Genomic DNA, 20,747 nt, shown 5'->3' on the forward strand with positions numbered 1-20,747 from the left:
TGTTTTGTTGATACAGATGGGTGATTGAAGCTCATTAGCTGCATCGTGACTGAGGAGACGGTCGTGCTGCTTAACTCGCAGTTGCAGCATTCAAGCAATCGAGCAATCATGGTGAATTTAACGCCTTTAAGAGAAATTCCTTGCACAATTTAAGGCCTTTCAAGAATATATCCCTTAGTGGTGTGGAGCAGGTTGAACGCTGCCTATCTCCCTTGTGCCAGCAGTGAGCCTGGAGGGCGTGTGGTGTCTGCCAGCCGAGCGGACGCGTAGGAAGTCCAGCAGGTTTTGGACAGACAGAGACGGAGCAACGGGCAGCCTGTCAGCTAGAATATGATGGCGATATGCAAATCAGCGAGATAGGAAACCTAAAATTCTTAGCAGACGGAAAATCCAAATATTTATTACCTAGAAAAAATTTAAATACATACAGTATATTGATGTATTAGGGGCTCATTGCTTGCACTTGACGGTGGCTTGATTCATCCTGCCGCACAAACGACATGCTGGTGGTCCCCGCTAAGATCATCATCTTACATTATCACTAACAAGAACGATTCACAGGACATGATCAATTATTCGTAATCATATCAGTGCCAACGTCCCCATGTTTAGATAAGATTACTTCCCACTGGGCTTTTTGGACATGGATACATGCATGCGGGGGAGATTTAACCTAATTTAGACTGTAATGTCTTTAGCCGGTCTAGAAATAGGATGCAGCATGTACATATTTGTCTCCTTGGGTCTGTTATGGCTGACAGCTGAGGCGAGATCAAGAAAGCAGGTCCTCGGTTGCTTAGTTTGAAAGGCGTAAACCTTTCGGAGAACAGGATGAGGGAAATATCATTCCGAGTAGCCGCAGCTATTCCCACTTGTCATGTCGATTTTTGTACATATGTATGGATACAAGCGGCGTTCCTATGAAATCAGCAGGATGCTAGTTGTTTGAGGGAAGGATTCACTCAAGAGGAAGCCCATCGTGTTCCCCCATATAACTGTTACATATTTCATGTGATCCTTCACAGTGCGGTCACGATGTTTGTTTATCCGCTGAGAGCGTTTCAAAAGAGGAGCTCGGTTCAGAAATCATGTTTGTTTTTGCCATAAAGATGAAAAGTCTGGGGCGAAAAGAACATTGAGGAATTAAAAACGACTAATGCTTTTGAAGAAGTTACACATTTCAGTGTACACGGCAGAGGTTTTGCTTATTATTATTCATATTTATAGACCTACCTTTGCCTCACTGTGTCTGCCTCGATATCTGTGAGTAAGTAAGGGCAGGGTTTCCAATATCACCGATCCAGGTGATCAAACAGCCTGCGGTATGCTATGGCTGGGAGCTTCAGATGCTCTCTGTTCTTTTCCTACCTTATTGATGAGTACTTATCTACTCTTCATCACCACCCTAATCAGTGCCTCCTTCTTCCTGCAGTGTGTGTGCAGGCACTGGACGTGACAGTGTCCCAGAGCAGCATCCAGGTGGCCCGTGGTCAGGCGGTCGTCCTGCCCTGCTCTTTCACCACCAGCGCTGCCCTCAACAACCTCAACATCATCTGGATGGTGATACCGCTGTCCAACGCCAACCAGCCAGAACAGGTACATCAGAACAGATGCACACATTGTGACAGATCAGCCCCTTGGTTTTTACACACAGTGCTGATTTAAAGAAGTGTTAGAAAACATATTCTTGGTGTTTGGACCCAGCGGGCAGAGTGTAGCAGAAACACTTTGATAAGAGAATTGCTGTGACGGTTGTAATTATGTTCAGATTGTGTGTCAGTAAGCGGACAGAGCTGCTGTGCACTACTATGACTACTATGCTCCTACATGTATGCATCTAACTTATCTTGCAATGCACCATTATTGTATATGCCTCATGTGGACGGCCGTACTGCTTCCCCACCATTGACAGTCAAAGCAGGTACGCAAAGGACTTTACTCTCGATCTGTACTAAGGTGTGCTCAGATGCAGCGCAAAGAGAATTTCAGAGTTTGCCAAAATGCATATAGGTGAAGGATAGGGGAAAAGACACTGATTGAGGTAAGTGGCCCAAATTTAGTTAGAAATCACCTGACAATTGAGAAATTAGCACATTGCATCCAGAGAGAGGATCTCTCCAGCACAGTTACAGGACAGTAATTGTCATGCTATGGTTTATATAGACTGTGTTAATACAGTATGTCAAACGTGCAAAAAGAGGCTGCAAATCATTTTGCATTTACGAAGATTTCTCTTTCTGGTGCATCTGAATGCACCTCTAGGTTGCTAGTTTTTGTATGTTATAGATATTAGGGTTAGGTGTCATACAGTGTCATAGTTGATAAAACCTTCTTAATATTGCGACAATAAAGAAACAATTTTACATGAATAAAGGGGAAAAAGCCATTTATGAAATAAACAGCAAGGAGAATCCATACTCGCTGAATTCGACTTCTTCTGGATCCAGAATCTTGAACCAATATTTTCCTTAGAATAGACGCGGTTCCCTACACAATCTTTTCAATGTCCTAATTCTAATCACATTACATTACATTATGTCTGAGAACCAAAGTACAATGTTCTAAACTTCTAAAAGAAAAAGTATCTATTTTTACCCTGACAACTCAGGCAACACTGACTGATCATCTGATATTCCCTATGTTAAATATATTAATGACTTTATTTTCTTAAAACTGTGAATCTATTCTCATAATATTTCAACTTTATGTCCCAGAATTTATTTTCTTCAACGTGACCCTGATACTTGTTACTCCATTGTAGGAAGCTTTAGCTGCCATAGTCTAGACAGTTCTATAGTAGCCTGTAGACTTGTAGTGATGTGTGTCACTTTAAAACAAAGCTCATGTTACTGTTGTGCATCATTTTGGGGCCATTGCAGATACATTTTTCACAAAACACACTGTTTGATTTAGACTTAGGTTATGGCTTAACAGGAATTAGTTTTGTCTTAGTGGCTTCCCGTCCATCGTATCCTCCCTAACCCTGCTACACTCTTCCTGTTTTTCCTCTCACCTTCTTCCCTTCTCACTCTCTGTATTGCTCCCCCCATTTGAGGACTTCTGTGATTCCATTTGAGTTGTTTAACATGCAGCTGCAGGCCGTACAAGCTCACCTGCTTCCCTTCACTTTGAACTCCGGTGCTAGTCGGTCGTCCAAATAATACAATCATCTTCTGCACTAATTATCACACGCCCACGACAGGCTCTATATAGCAGCTGTTCTCACCACACACACACACACACACACACACACACACACACACACACACACACACACACACAAACACACACACATACACACACACACAAACAAATACACGCATCTCTCTCTATAGTTGTGAGGACTCTCACCTTAACCATCACAAAAATTAAACCTATAACCTCAACCCAAACTTGAGGTAACCTGAACCTTAAAACCAGGTCCTGATCATCAAACAGCTCTTTGAAGTTGTGATAAAATGACCTCACAAATATAGTTTCACACCAAAAGTTGCCTGCACAACCACAGAAAGACATGAAGACACTAACACACAGACAAATCTGCATTAGACAGACTGCTGGTCCAACTGCAGTGCAGCTCCCCGTGGATACATGTACATGCAAGGTTTGTATATATATATATATGCACATTAAACAGTGCATGCATGCATGCAAAGTGCACAATGTGAAAACAGGAATGCATGTTTCCACACATTCAGTAATGCACACATGACAGAATCATGCTCTTATGTTCACACCTGTGGATAAAGGCTAATGCACCTTCTTTCACACACACACATACACAAAGATGCTTAAAAGAACCAGAGTGAACGTGATCACGTATATATAGGCCTCATGGATGAATGCACTTGACGTTTAGATGGTGGGCGAGTGATGATGGGAGCTGATACGTGTAGAAGGTTGCATCACATTCATCTGGCTGTCATGCTATACCTCCTCGCTGCACTGCATCACATTTAACACAACCACAGTGAAGTCCATATACATGTAGCCTGCACCTGGAAGGCCTGGGAGCAGTGATGTGGATTTCAACATCTAAATGAACAAACACACACACACACACACAAACAAACTGAATACTCACACACAAGAGGGAACCAATATTGTGTGAACTCCAGCTCTGCCATCAGGGTGTGTCCGTGAAATTGGCAAGCTGTCTAAAAAGTGAGCGCAGAGATAAAGTGCTGCGTGGCGCGACAGTACAAGTACAAGGTCATTTCAGAGGAAGAGAATGTCACACATGATTACGGCTGATGCTAAAAGCCATTAAGAATTACTGAACAGAGCTCCGCACACTTCTAAACCCGCCCAACCTGTGTTAGCACTTTGGTGAGCTCACTTGGACCAGTCGCATCTCACCGCTCACATTTGAAATACAGTTGGACCGGGATGAGTGTGACCTATTAGAAGGCCGACAGTGCAGGCTCAGCAGATTAATCCTGTTGTTTATTCTGATTGATGCTTTATTTACCATGTGGTTTAAGACCTTGGCGTGTGCTCGACAGCCTTAGGTCTTCATGGCTGAATGCACACTATAGGCTATAGAACTTAATGAGTCAAGAATGAGCCTTGTATATTAAGTTTACGAGCAGAGCAATGAAGTGCCTGGTGCATCTGGAGTCTGTTAATTAATACTCGGGCCAGATGATACAGGGATTTGCATTCAAAAAACGAACAATCAGAGGAACAATCAAATTATTCAATTAAATGCTTCGTAAAAACTGCAATAGCTAATATTTTCATAATAACAATAGAAAAATACAAGTTGCCAAACTCTTGGGATTGGTTTGTTTAATGGAAAAAAAAAAAACAGTTTTACAAAGTAAATGTTCAAGGTAAGAGGATCATAATCAAAAATATATTTCATAATTCAATGAAGCTGCAGCAAATTCCGCACCCTCATGGATATTAGTTCCCTTAATGATTTTTCTTCAAGATCAATGAATGTGAAAATATCAAAGAAACGCCCCATCACACAAATTCCTGGATCCAGATCCACCCAGCTACACTACATCTTTCCACAAAGATTTGAGGTAATGTTGTGAGTAGTTTTTGATAAAGAGACAGAGGTGAAATCAGCCACAGGTAAAAAAAAATTAAAATACAGCTGTCATGTCAAAGTTTAACCGTCCTCCCTAAAATCCTCCTGGGCTGTGTCACACTTTATCAGACATCACTTGTCTGACTCCTTTTCTTCCACTCAAATCCGCCTCCAGCAATAAAACGTAACTAATGTAATGAGCTGCAGTCAAACTATGAGACATCATTTCTGACTGCTTGCTCAGGTCTCAGCAGCAGACATACAAAGTAAGCAACTATCTGGTGAACCAGTGGATTATTTAGCAGTCAGTGGAAACATAACGTGACCTCGACCAAACAGAATTTTGGACATTTAATTCACCAGCTGGTCAGATGCATAACTCCTAATAGTCTATATAACATAAATATAAAACCCTTCATCGAAATTTTGTATCCAATCCCAATGGATATGTGGTGAGAGGAGGGGTGCACCGTGAACCAGTTGCCAGTGTATCATAGCACCAACAGCTAGAGATAAATAACCAATAATCTAACCTCAATCTGTTTGTTTTTTGGACTGTGGGAGGAGTGTGGCGTACCGAGAGAAGCCCCACACAGACATGGGGACAACACGCAAACTCCACACAGAAAGACCCAGACTAAAGTGGGAATCGAACTTGAAACCATCTTGCTAGCAACTGCTCAGCCAAGCCTTAATTTAAAGTGTATTCATTACCTTCGTACAGCTAAAACAACTTTAAATCTCTGTCTCGTAGTTTAAAATTCAGCTTTGCTTTGGATGTATCCTGTTTGTTTAATCAGATTATCTGAGGTGTTGAGCAGCAGTTTGCAACATGTAGCTCAGAGGAGTGCATGTGTGTGTTTGGATGTGTGGGAACGTTCATGTTTGTGTTTATAATCTGTCCATCAGTGTTGCTGTGATCAAATACACACACGACCACACACACACACACACACACACACCCACACAAAACTAGACAATGGTTTTATGTTCTTGAGCTTTAAACTGTCTGCGGGCTATTTTGATTATTTATACTCAAATCGAACCTCCAGGCTACTGCCACCACCTGTGAATCTCCTTCCTCAAACTGATGTAGTTGTTGCAATCGTTAAAATAGTTTTTTCAATACATTCTTGTGATGTCATTAACATGGGAGCACAGCATCATTTTATATCCCCGTCCTCATGAGAAAAGCCTGGTACGTGTCAGTGTTGCCTGGAATCTTTTAAAATCCAATTTTGCTACATATTCTCTCTCGCTTAGTTGATGCGAGGAAAGTTTTTGAAGAAGTTTTATCACTGCAGGACTTATGAAAACTTTTCTTTTGAATATCATTTCTAAATTATATCCCGTCTGAAAAATAAATCAAATATGTTTTCATCTTTTCCTGGAAATGCAACTGTTTGGTTCGACTGATTTTTAAAAGTAGAAACTGTGCAGTTAGTGTGAACTGAGGCTCCAGTGAAATCAAGGTCATCGAAAATCTGTGTTGCAGAAATGATGTTTATCTGTAATTGAGAACATCTGTCATATTTTATTTGATCAGATTCTTATCCGAACTAAACAGTCTGCCAAGGAGGATGGATGACATACTGTAGACGGTGCGTTCCAATACTCTCCGAACGCAACCTTTCTCTCTCTTTGCTTGGCCGGTTCATGTCCTGATGTTCAGTTGTTTGATGACGGTGGTGAACACACTGATTAAATGGAAGAGCCTTGTTGCTACATGAATGCAGGAGTTTACTGTAAGCACAGATCTGTGGAGAGAGATGATTCTTGGTGCAGGTCACATGCAGTATTAGGCCGAGCTGACATCCGTCCTGGGAGATCTGATCACAAGTGGACAGTGTTAAGTTCATCTGTTCACACCTGTTATTGAAATGTGTCTGTGTGTTTTTTTTTTTTGTCTGTAGTTACAGATGTGTCTGATTACAAAGTTTTGTATGTGTGTCGGCACGAGTGAGAGCGACAGAGGGAGCGAAAGAGAGTGAGCAAAGTCAGGAGGATCACACACTCTGAAAGTTTCAAATACATAAAATAAATCATTATCTGAGGAAGCAGAAAACAAGTCATGTCAGGATTGTTGTTATACAATATTAGAAAGAATGGAGACTTACTCAGGAATATTTAATGCCACCTGCCAGGATTGCATACAGATGTGGGAAACTTGGCAATGATGCAAAATAGTAAAATAGCACCAAATGTGCCAACTTTGGCACCTTTGGTTGACATGCGGTGTGGCTATGGTCTACTGGCCCAGATCTGGCAAACAGTTGCCCATGTGGTATGGGGGCCAGATGAGGGATATTTGGGATGTGGGCCAAACTCGGGCCATAACCATTTTGCTATGTGGACAAGATGGTGCCTAAACATAGAATATAATAAAGCTGCATTGAGTCACACATACTCTGTCTGTATAATCCAAAGACTGATCAGAGGTTATGGACTGCAAGTAATAAACTTAGTGTCAAGTCATTCCTTCACATACAGTAAAGTGATACTTGTTATTGATCAGCACAGAATATCTAAGTCAGTGGAAGTGCATTGTCATTTCCATCAGTGGGGTATTTGTATTTGAGGACATTTTAGCAGGGAGTACGAGGAGCTGAAACTACAGTACAACCTTCAGCTGAACCCCCCTTATCGCCTAAAATCTACATCTCCTCATCCTTTGCTTTCAGATCCAATGTGGCTGGTCTCCAAGGGCTTATTACAGCCAAGTTAATGAATATGTACTGTACGCATGCAGTAACTGAGCTGATTTTAAAGTGTACTGAGGGAAGTACTGCCATGAAAAGGAACTTCAAACTTTCTTGCAATTAACTATTTTTATCAATATTGTCACTCTTGCTATTTGTATATTGATCTGTTCACGAGGATAAAACCTGTTGGTTATTTGCACAAGCATAGCTACATTCACCTGTTTCGTTTTACGTATTCATTGTTATGATCACATGACAGCATGACAAACGCTACGCTTCCACCCATACCTTAGAAAAAATATATAACTGATATGGGAGCTATTCATGGACCAGCTCCATTGATTTTGACTCTTTACAATATCACTGCAACTGTTTTTTATCTATATTTTGATATAAGAAGGGCCTCCTCCAGACATGCACTGAACTCTGGGGACCTCGGACGTTCTCTAGAGGAGAGCCTTTGGACTTCCTGCTGACGTTCTCTGGCCGGTCCCCTTATACACAATCTGAACATTTATTACATACTTTAGAAAATACACACAGTATGTATTATGTCCATTCTGCTCAAAGCACTTGTCAGAGGATAGATGGAGATAACAGCAACAGCTTACAGTCAAAAAATTGTCGAGAGGCTGTAGGGGTTTAGAGATTTATTAAGGCTTTATTGAAATGATGGCAGAGTCCCTCGTGTCTGTGGCCAACAGGGTGTCAGTCAGAAGTAGGCTACAGTCATGGGACTGGTCCAGTGATGTTTACTGTGTGTGTCCAATTGTGGCTCACATGTACAAGGTGGAACATGGAGAAAGAGAAGTTGTAGGGTAGTGCAATGAGACAGGATGGTTGCACTGCATGAGTGTGTGTGTGTGTGTGGGGGGGGGGGGGGGGGGGGGGTTGGAGGGAAAAATGATGCAGCAGAGTTTTACCACTGGATGAGCAGTCCAGCTCGAGTTCTTAGGGCCGACCGCCATCTGAGAGCCAGCCATGACCTCTTTTCTCTCTGCGTCCAACTACAAAGCCAACCAGGTCACGCGAGAGGATGAGGTGATTTACAGACACACATACACACACACACACACAGAGAGATCTGGCTCAACGCAGTGGACAGAAACACTGTGTGTGGTAGAACAGGTGGACACCACAAATATGAGTGGGACGTTTATGAGTTCAACACAGCATTGACAATGTTTATCTCTTTTTTTACATTTCCAGAAACAGGCAGGAACCCAGAAAACAGAAACACACACACAAACACACACACACACACACACACACACACAATGTAAGAACAGGTGTATCGCTCAGGTTAGGACCTCGTTTAATCCTCTGTTCATTCATGCGCACACAAAACAAACAGAATGTTGTGTGTGGGGCCGATTGATTGGATCACTTTCACAAAGCATGCAGATTATATTGTCAGGTCACCAGGAGTGTAGAGCCGGGTCATCCCAGTGCTAGGGAGGGAACAAGAGCGGTAGTCACAGACACACAGGCACACAGACAGGCAGACAGACTCTGAGTCTAATCCTAACCATAACCTAAATCTATTGTTACCCAAACTCTGACAACAAGTCTTAACACGCACCCACTCACACGATTGTGCTACCATCTCTTTGAGGACTTAATACATGACCATCACAACCATCACTAAGAAATAGTCTACAAAGTTGTCTAAAATTCAAACTGGTCCTCACAATGTGAAGCCATCCAGTACTAACACAAACACACACACACACACACACACACACACACACACACAGAGGGGATGCAGTTGCAGACTCTCATCACAGCTGAGGAGCTGCCTATTCATCTGCACATAAGAGGACAAAGCGAGCGTACTGCTCTCAGGAAATTGCAGCCGTGCAATTTACAACCGTTAAGCAGTAATGGAGGACACAAAGATACACACTTTCATCAGACTATCAGAACTATCACTCTCACGCATACATACATGTGCACACACTGACACACACACTGGTGCTGGTTGTTTCCCTGCCTGGTTCTTTGAACAGTTCAATATGAGCTCTTTTCACCAAAGTGAATAGCCCCTCTGATTCCCCTCCTTGCTTTGTGTGCATGTGTGTCTCTGTGAATGTGTGTATGTGAATGTGTGTCTGAGTCCACTGGTGAGTGCGCGTGTGATTGACTGGCTTGCGTGAGCATGAGTTTGTGTGTGTTTGTCCTCTTCATCTTTGAGGGAGCAGCTGAGGGGTGAGAGCCATGTGGCTCGGCCTCACAAACGGGCCGTTCAAACCAAGTCTGAGGCCAGAGGAGAGCTTTGAAGAAGAAAAAAGAATTTCTCTTTACTGCACTTTATTTTGGGTCCTGAGACGAGCTCACCTCGACCCGCCGGAGCAAACTCGTCTGTACAAGCTCTGGTTGAATTGGCACTGGAGCTGATTCCTGCCTCCAATTCTACTCTTGGTTTCATCAGATTGCAGTTCATATGTTTCCAAGTAAAAAATGTTTTCAATAATGCATACACACATTTAGTGGATGCTTTTATCTGAAGAGCCCTACCATGAAATCACACTTTTAGCATTTACTTTATCCACTGGGCTAGAAAGACCACTTACAAATAAAAGTTTTTTATGTGTTTGTTTCTCAGGACATAACACAGTCTTTTCTTTTTTATCCTTCACTCACACTGGCCGCTGTGATTTTCAGCCTGTCAGTGGATCTGTGTCTCCCTCTAGTGAGAGATGATTGTAACTGGCCACTAAAGGAAATGTCCCGTAATGATATGTATATACAAATCCTCCGAGTGATACAAAGCATTGAGTTTTGTGACTGTAACAAAAGGTTTTTGATAGGATTAAAAACGTTCACGTTTCTGATTCTCAACATGTATTTATTTTCTTTTTCCTCACCTTCTTTATCCTGACCTCAATATATTTTTCTCCAATCCTTCCCATTTACTCATCGTTCCCTTTTCTTCAACTGTCTCTCTCTCTCCAACTGGTCCCACCTCCTGTTTTTCTCTTCTTCTCCCTGGGACGTCTTGTTGCAGGTGATCATTTACCAGGGCGGTCAGGTGTTCAGCCTCGCCAACCACCTCAATGGCCGTGTGGGCTTCGTGGCCACCATGCCAAGTACAAGTGCCTCCATCTTCATCAACAACACCCAGCTGTCCGACACTGGGACCTACCAGTGCCTGGTCAACAACCTCCCAGACAGAGGGGGGCGCAACATCGGCGTCATAGGGCTCACTGTGTTGGGTAAATAACCATACATCTCCATCATAATATATATATAGTGTGTAATTTTGTAAAAGTAAGAAAAGCTTAACAAACTTTAATTTATGATTTGGTCATATCTCCCTTAAATGTGACCATGTAAATCTGCCTGTGATTTGCCTCATTTGTAAGTTAACATGAAAAAAAGACAATTGATGAATTTCAGGTTAACATCAACACTTTATATTGGTAGCCTAATTTGATGAAATGATATTTGGCCTAATATTACGACTATAATCAAACATCTTTATTCTCAATGTTTTTTCTCAACATGGCCCTAATACTATCCTGCGAATTGTACAACCTTAAAGACAGTTAGACATCATTTTAAACACATTATAAATATGAAAAATTCTGTTTATTTTTCAGTTGATAAGTACCTAGAAGAATCCTTTTAGACAGAAATGTAAGCAGCACTGCCACGAATATGAGAATCTCCAGCTTTTATGAATATGTAATTTCCTCTGCAATTAGGAACACATTACATTTGCTTTATGAAGTGGTTAACACGACACCACCCACTCTCTCCATCTGCCAGTGCCCCCATCTGTGCCAGCGTGTCGAATCCAGGGCACGCTGGATGTAGGCAGTGACATCATGCTGCTCTGCAGCTCGGAGGAAGGTATTCCCACGCCATCCTACTCCTGGGAGAAGCTGGACGCGCTGCCCAGGCTGCCGCACAACGCCATGCAAGGTATTACAAACAAGCTGGCCATCGGAGTTCCCTTTTGCCCAACCTTCTCTGGTAAATCTTACACACATAGCACAGCTCAGACTCACCATCCCAGCCACCTGTCATGTGCCAGGCCCGAACAACTCTCCACCCAAAGGTTCCCCTCCTCTGATCCTGCTGAGGGGGGATGATGGATGGATGCAGTGATTCAAACTGTGTGAATCTTTGAACGGGTGTGTGTTTCAGGGTTGTGTTTGTGTTGGAGCCAAGTGATAGTTTTGTGGCGTCTCTCATGCCGATTACCAACTATAGCACAGTTGTGTCCCTTGGACTGGTGCTGCATTGCCTCTGCTTCATCTACACGGTGACCTAACCTCCAACCAGGAGAAGGGCTTTTACACTGACAGTTGGTTTTCAGCATCAGAGATCCAGTGTAGTGGACTCTCCTTTCTTTTTTCCAGCTGTGCCCATTGCACCTTCAACTAATCTTCATTACCAGTCACCTTGGTTGTTTGTACACTACTGGTCAATATAAGATTGATATACACAAATAGCAGATATCAGAGTCCCACAACAGTAAAATAAATAGTATAAGCAAATTCAACCACAAAGAGTGTTTTGGAGATAATTGGTTGATAATGTACATCAGGACATCTCAATTACATCAGGACATGAAACCTATAACAATTCCCTCTGTGATGACTTACCCATTAGTTACAAATAAAGTTAGTGCATTCTGTTGACCTTATCAAGATCCCTTTAGAAACATATATATTTATCATTCACAGTCGATTCAGGCATTTCATTTCAATTAAAACTGGGTAATTACACAATTTTTACAGAATATTAAGACTATCCACATTGCTCTATTAGATCTTTCTCCTTTTCTTGGTTATTTTTAATCTCATCTTGTTCGAACTGTTACATTAAAAAGGATGACTCTCAGTAGAGCACACACCTCCAACAGTTTCCTTAAATTCAATCAAGCTGCACCAAATCTCAGAAATATCAGTTCCCTCAGTGTGCCTCATTGTTATCAAGACCCAATGAATTGTTTCCACATTCTTTCACCAAGTTCCAAGAAAGTCTGTTTGGTTGTCTTTGCGTAATCTGGCTAACAAACCAACCAGCCAACCAATAAACAATGGACAGGGATGAAAACCTAACCTCCTTGGTGAAAATAAAAACCAAGCTGTATCCTGTATTCGTCCACAAATATTTGAGGTTGTTTTCCAGTGTTTGCATTTCACGCTTGAGTTCCTGGACAGATCGCTGTCTCCCTTGTCTCTTTGTGTGTTTAGTTTGACATGTGCAGACTTGAAACCTGTCAAGAGAGCTGGTGAACATCTGGCTCACTTGCAACAAGCTTTCTAAATCCAGTAGTGTACATCCCAGAGGCTCTGATCTCAAAACTCAACCCATTCATCATTTGTCACAGAAAGCAGTTCACATGACTAGTGTGCCTTGTATAGAAGGTACATCGCACCTACAGTAAATGTGCTGAATGTACTTTAAACAAATAAGTTCATGTTTTATACATTTTGTGAATGACTTTTTCAGTGTTTTATTCATGTAATAAATCACACAGTATGTTTGTTCACGTTGGCATGTTGCAAGTGTTTGTGTGATAAAGTCACTTTAATTACTGTGTGGTCCTGTGTGTGTGTGTGTGTGTGTGTGTGTGTGTGTGTGTGTGTGTGTGTCTTTGTGTGTCCTCCAGACCAGATGCAGGGGACTGTCACACTGAGAAACATCAGCACCAGCACCTCAGGACTCTACCAATGTACCTCCAGCAACGCTATAGGCAAGAGTACCTGTCTGCTCAACCTGCAGGTTGTAGCACGTAAGTATGCTAACATGCACTGCGCCTTTCCTGCTGGATCCGTTTGATGCTCTTATTGTCGTGTACAGGCAGGCTGACATGCGCCTGAGTTTGTGCACGTTGACAGATTGACTCGTTTCTTGTCTTTCTCAGATGGGAATAAAGTCAGAGGATTTCTCCTTGAATGACTCTTGTCAAACAGACACATATACAGACAAAGAAAAACAACAAGCAGAGGACAAGAGCAGAACATCTTGCAAACAACAGCACTCTTTGTCTCTGACACCAATCGGATGAAGAGACAGAGATTGGGTTGCGGTCACTCAGGGTCAGACAGTTTGGCTAGTTTGACAGGAAGAGCTGACAGGCCTTAACTCAGCGTCAGGCATGTCTGTGTGCTGAGTCAACCCAAGTGAAGATTTATATTGCTCAGTATAATTAATTTAACTCAAGAAATAATGAATGAGTAACAGCGATATGGCGCCCTCTGACCACAAATCAAAGGAAAACAAGGAAGGCCCAACCTTGTTTGAATGCCTCCGTCAACCAGTGCAGTTCCATCGACATTTTTTTCTCCAGATTCATATAAGGTCCAAGTGAACGTTTTTGACAAATTTGAAACAATTCTCTTGAGGTGCCCCTGAGATCGAACTGCAGGTCTCACCTCCTAACATAAAGGGGGACTGAAACTTCACTATCAGAACATTATGGAATTAAATCCAATGAAAATAGACTGACTAATTCTCTATTTTCTTTTTAAATCCCCTCTGAAAACCCTTCTTTTTGTTAAAGCCACTCAAAGTTAAGCCCGTTGAGTGGTAATCAAGACTAGAATGATGATGATGAAGATGATTATTTTTATTGTTATTGTCAGGTGACATTTTGTGAAAATGTCCCCACTTGTCTCCCTGTGTTGCAGCTCAGCCTCAGAGTGTGGGTCTGATAGCAGGGACCATTGCCACAGGGGTCCTGGCAGTCATCATCTGTTCCCTCTTAGTGGTGGTCACACTCTTCTACTGGAAGAACAAGAACAAGTACGATGAAGAGGAGGTCCCCAACGAGATCAGGTCGGTCAAAGGAAATTGGCAACCCCCAAAAGCTGGTGTAAAAGAAAACAGATGATAGATAATTGTAAGGGATTGCTATTAGCTTATACAATAGACTTTCTCAGGGTGGAAACTATATCTCGGCTCCATCATTTGTAAAAGGTGATGAGATGTGGCTCTGGCTTTGTGTTTTCTATTTTAGAAGTTTCAGTGTTGCAGTCTCTAAGAATACAAAAAACGCAGGAATATAATTTAAAGTTTGGAGTCCGGCTTTATTTTATCTGCTGGCAGCAATCTGTTGGGCCTAATTTATCTGTTCAAACAGTGTGTGAAGCTTTGCCAGTTGTACTAATGGGCTCTCTCATCTAAATCCCTCCAAGAATCATTTGGAAGATAAATCATTGTTCACATTTCCAAAGTTGGGTGAGAGGGTTAACATCTGCATCATTGTGAGCTCAACTAAAATCCCACATTCACTTTTTCCCTCATATAACTGGGCTTTCTCCAACTTACAGAAAAAAAACAATGAAAACATTTTATCCCAAACAAATATGCCAAGAGTGAAACGTTTCTATCTGCAAGTAGGGAAAGTTGGTGAAATCCTTTTTAAGGAATTCAATAATTACAATAGCCCAATCCCAGCATTCAGATCTCATAATTTTCTAGTTTTTCTCTTTAGGACCATGTGAACATCATATTTGTTGGCACCTTTACTTGCACTTGTGTTCTAGTTATTTAAACCACCCACTGTATTTGACTGGGTCCAAAGAGATGTAAGAGTAGAAATTATTAAATAAACAGGACTACGATTTTTCTGTGAGTTGCAACTTGACTGCACAGAAAATCTTTAAATGTTTAATGATTCACATTAGGGATCCGTGCTAAAAAATTGGAGACAAACTAATTGCCAATCTTGCTGCTATCCCTTCTCATATTTCTGACATCTTCATTTGAAGAAGCCTCGAGTATTCAGAATGGAATTGGAATTAGCATCTGTTTTTGCTCTGATTAAATGTTTGGTCACATTAAAAGCCATGATGTAATCATAGAAGCTTTTAATGCCCATTAAAAAAGTGTTTAATGAAAAGGAACAGAATCAGTCAATGTAAGAAGTATAATTCATCTGCTGATTTCATTGCCTTTTGTGGACTCATGCAAATTACTGTTGACAGATGTGATCTGAATGTACAATGATGTCTAGACGCTGTGAACATTTGCCTGTGCTGTCATCGGATCTTATTAAGGTGTTCAATGCAAATCAGTGCGACACAGAATTGACTTGTTTCTATAAACTATTTGAAAATCGAACAAGGAAACTCAAAAACCTGAATCCGTTAATCTTATCAAACTCTGAGATTAAACATTATTCTATAAATTGCTATTTTGACATATTCATCTTTGTATGTGGTTAGATTATAAATGGATATAAAGTGGTGATAGTAACTGTCTGCATTGATCACCTGTCTGTACGAAGTGCACTTTCAAAGCAGAAGTCAATATCGCAGTCACTTTTAAAAGAATTATGAATATGTTATAAAACTGCCATTGTGAAGCTGTTTGCCAATTCGGAAGATTGAGCACCATTTGTAATCATTGTTTTTCTTAATGCTACATCACAACCATTGTCAGCCAATAGCTGATTATGTACCAATCTAGCACAAATATTGCAATTTCAGCATTAAAGTGAATTACTTGCTGACCAGCAGCTGTCTCCAGTGGTGGGGAAATTATGCTTTCATTTCTGCTGAGTTTGCATTCTAATCAGCTTGCAATAGGCCGGCCAGCCAGTATCACCACTCTCAAATCACCAGTCCTCATTGCGTTGCTGTAGACTGGAGTTCAACACCACCATTGTCTTCAAGATAAATAGACATAAAAACAACACTGTCCGCTAAGAGAGGATGAAACGCTCCAAAGAGCTGATGGAAACTGTTAGGTTATGATTCCCTAGAAGTATTTCAATATGAGTAACCTCTTTAATATGAGGGTTGTCCACAAACCAGAGAGCCACTGGTTCGATCCCCAACTCCTCCAGTCCACAGGCATCCTTGGTCCAAGACAGTGGACCCTAAATCAGCCCTGATGGCTCTTCTGTCAATGTGAATGATGTGATTGTAAAATGCTTTGAGCGGTCGTGAAGACTAGAAGAGCTCTATATAAAAAGAGTCCACAGACCATATCATCCATTGTTTTGTATTAAATTATTGATGAGAGATCAGTGAAGCTGCTTTTTTAAGTGGTAGATGTTTGTCCAACATCTCTTTGAAATCTCTCCTCAACAGAGAGGATGATCTCCCCCCGAAGAGGTCTTCATCAGTGAAGGCTTTCCACGCAGATGCGTCCTCCTCAGAGAACGACACGTTGACATCAACCAACACGTACAACAGTCGCTACTGGCACAACCCCAAAACCAACTACGACACCAACTCCTACACTCGCTACAATGGAGACACACGCCAGACCTTCTCCACTGCTGCCCATGGCGCTCATGGACACGGACAGGCCCAGAACGCAGGACACGGCAACCATACTGTGGTCACAGCACCCGGCTCAGCACCGCTGTCCCGCCATGTGCAGCCCACGACCGCAACGACGACACCGTTTGCTAACGGCAGCCACACACTCCCACCGCCCAAGACTCTGGTGGTCACGACAAACTCGGCCCCGTCCCCTCCCGCCATGGTGCGCAGCAACGGCTCGGTGAGCCTCAAACCGGTGGTGGCGTCCACGCACGGGCAGCACACGCACTCCTATGCCGTGAGTCAGGCCACGCTGGAGCGGATGGGGGCGGTGCCGGTCATGGTGCCTGCCCAGAGCAGAGCGGGCTCGCTGGTGTAAAATCTGATTTTACAAAACAAAACAAGTTTTTGATGTTTTGTAATCCACTGATGAAAAACAGACTGAATACGGGCTGAAGCAGCCAACTGCCCTTTACAACTGTGTCTTTCTGTATGTCCTGACCTTTTTATCTCAAATCAAACTGGGATTTTAAGCACAGAGTTCATTTGATGCCAATTCCTTCATGTACAGGAACCTCCATGTTGTGGACAAGCACTACATGGAATTTATCCATCCCTGTATTGGATGGAGTGTTCTGTTGGCTCGCTGGGAACTACTTTTTAACCACATGGAGAATTTCACAAAGCTGGAGTGAATTTTCCTGCAGAGCCTGAATTCCCAGATCTTATTCAGGGCTGGATCATTGTGATGATGGTGTGTGTGTGGGGGGGGTCTTTCTTTTTTAGAACTCAAACACAAGGCATTTTCATCTCAGCGTGTCCACACAGCATGGTGAGCGTGAAGAGAGCTCAGATTCTCACATTAATGCATGTGTCCCCTTTGTTTTAGGATGACAAAATTAATCATGAATTACTTCTAATCATTTCTTCTCAGTTGTTATTTTGATTGACAAAAATGATAGTGAATGAAAGTGAATGTTCAAATGTGTTTGGAGAAACTAACAGGATGAAAGTATACAAATGAAATGATGGTTATTAACATGGCCTTTAAAGCTTAGAGATGGGGGTTTATTGGGTGCAATACATCACATGCTTTACTTTACTTCAGTGAATGCAAACATTTCCATTTTTGCACTTTTCAGAGTAATTTTATATAAAACTGCTGTCTTATGAGTTTCAAGCAATAAGTCTTATTAAAATAATGCTTACACAACACTGAACGCTACTGTCCCCTGGTTTAAACAATGAACCTGCGGATGGATTTTGTTGTCGTCGTCCTCGCTGCGTTCGTCCCCGCTGTTGTCGTCCCTATCTGGTTCATGTCACATCAGGGCTGATGTAAAAGGTCCCCCCCCCCCCCCCCCCCTTTGTTAGAGGCTAACATCTACTGTTTTATACTGTACATATGTAACTACAATGTAACTACAACCGTAGGCTAGATTGTGAATCAAAGGAAACACATGTCTGACTGATACATATTTTACAAATCATGTGTCTTAATTTGAACGGTTCTTTTGGGGTTTGTCAGAGAAGTGTTGTTGGTTTCATTGAAGGGATTTTCTTTTTCATTTTTCTAATGAGTTCTGCCACTTCATTACCAGTTCTGGGATGAATAATACATTACGGTTTAACACTGATGATCAGATGTTTAACTATTGATAATAGATATCAATGCTGTACCTGGTAGAAAGTGTCATTGTGTTTCTGACCTCCTGTTATTATCTTTTAACCAAATTTCCCAACTGGAAAAAAACTACTATGAGCTGTAAAAGTGTTATTATGATTAGAAAGAGAGTAATACAAATGTAAATCCGCTATAGTTTTTTTGGCATTTAAATGGTCCAACATTAACAAATACAATGTGATTGATGACTTATGAATAGTGAAAATGTTCTTCATTATTGCTATTATTTCATCCACACGCTAGTTTTTGAGTAGGAAAGACATTCATGCCATTTAAGCAATTTCCTAGTTGGTGTATCATACAATCATGTGTTAACTTAATTGAATTTGAAATAAAGAAAAATCCAACTTTTAAATTAGAGTGAGATGAACTTACACTTCTAGATGCTACAAACATTATCAAACCCAACAAATATTTGGATCGCAATAAACACCAGCCAAGGCTAAATTAAAAAGCGGTTGAATTTTTATTTCCACATCAATGGAGGCAAAAATATTGAACTGAGAACCAGTCACATCTGGTCTTCAAGAACAGATTGTTGTCAGATGTGAAGGCCTATAAATCTGCATTATTTATTCACTATAACATTAGTTACATCAATATGTAACAGTTAAGATCAACTTCAAACATGCATCTTCATGACCCAGGTCGGACCGTAGCAGCAAACCCACACTCTTACAGATATGTTTATATCTATATTTTAACTTTCACTTTTTTTCCATCAAAGCTGTCTGCAAATCATACACTCACACACACATATTGATTCATAAACACAGTAGACCTCTACTGAGGAAATCTACTGAGGTTTTAAAGCCAGATTCATTTAACATCTCATCTTCTACCCCGGCCATAGGTGGAATGTGGTACACAAGGTGGTATATGGGTTGTATATATAGATACACAATGACCTGTGGTATATTGCCAATAGTAAAAAATAAATAACAATATGTAAATATGTATATAAACACATCTTGTTCTTACTGTTGGTTTGAAAAGAAATAGGAACAATAACACTGGAACTTGTAGTGAATAAATATTGTTAATAAATTCTAGTTGGCATCCAGCGTATTTATTTATTTGTGTGTGTGTGTGTGTGTGTGTCTGTGTGTGTGTGTGTGTGTGTGTGTGTGTTTTGTGTACTACTCGTGATATGGGGACTTATCTTCTTTATGGGAACAAACACCAACACCCTCACAACATAAATTAAATGTAAAGGTCAAGACCATAGACTGTATAAAGATGGACGATGCGTCACCACTTCGTCCCATTATCCAGAAATGAAGCCAAAATATACCCGATACAAACGGAGCCATCCAACACGCTTGACCAATCATGAGCCAGTCTCAGCCGTTGATCCTGATGTTTCACTCTGCTTCAATTGCATCAAATTACTACGGTGGCCCTGAGAGCTCAACGAGCAGCAACTTAAGAAAACACATGCAAGTTGTCAAAACACAAGCAAAGTAAGAAAACACCTCATCAATTTCACAACACAACACAACACATTACAGAAACGCGCAGCAAATAGACAAACGCGCAGCAAATAGAGAAGAAACCACAACCAGTGGGCGGGGTCGGAGAGCCGGGTGCCGGGGCCGGTCCGCCCGCTACACACACACACTCGCCCACTCCTGGTATTTCATGATGACCTGATACGATGATGAATCAAAATATTAACGTGACTGTAATGTGTTGTGTTGTGAAATTGATGAATTTCACAACACAACAGGTCAACTTACATGTGTTTTCATAAGTTGCTGTTCGTTGAGCTCTCAGGGCCACCGTAATATGCTGATCAAAGCCAAAGTTCCCAGAAACAAGGAGCAACATAGGAAAAACTTGAACATCAGTGTGATAGGAACAACCTGAATTCACACAAACCATCTTTGAGATAAATGTATTTGATGTGTACTTTGTAGAGCTGTCAAACGATACAAATTTTTAATCAGATTAATCACAGGTTAGCTGTGATTAATTACGTTTAATCACCATTTCTAAATGCCCCAAAAATCCCAATTGTTTCTGATTATTGTTGCAGGAACAGAAAGATAAATGACAGAAGGCGGAGATATACATTTATCATTGTT

General features: G+C 41.4%; 1 protein-coding gene across 1 annotated transcript in view; it reads left to right on the forward strand.

Moving 5' to 3' along the window:
* igsf11 (immunoglobulin superfamily member 11) overlaps positions 1-19,712 on the forward strand; it is a 104,778-nt gene extending 85,066 nt beyond the window's left edge. The window contains exons 3-8 of the mRNA XM_062386779.1: positions 1,433-1,596; positions 10,751-10,958; positions 11,515-11,670; positions 13,370-13,492; positions 14,391-14,538; positions 16,800-19,712. Of these exons, the coding sequence (XP_062242763.1) occupies positions 1,433-1,596; positions 10,751-10,958; positions 11,515-11,670; positions 13,370-13,492; positions 14,391-14,538; positions 16,800-17,355 (1,355 nt within the window). The 3' untranslated portion in view covers positions 17,356-19,712. The remainder of the gene's footprint in view (positions 1-1,432; positions 1,597-10,750; positions 10,959-11,514; positions 11,671-13,369; positions 13,493-14,390; positions 14,539-16,799) is intronic.
* The last annotated feature ends 1,035 nt before the right edge of the window (positions 19,713-20,747 follow it).

This window comes from Platichthys flesus, chromosome 4, assembly GCF_949316205.1.
Source record: "Platichthys flesus chromosome 4, fPlaFle2.1, whole genome shotgun sequence".
Lineage (NCBI taxonomy): Eukaryota > Metazoa > Chordata > Actinopteri > Pleuronectiformes > Pleuronectidae > Platichthys > Platichthys flesus.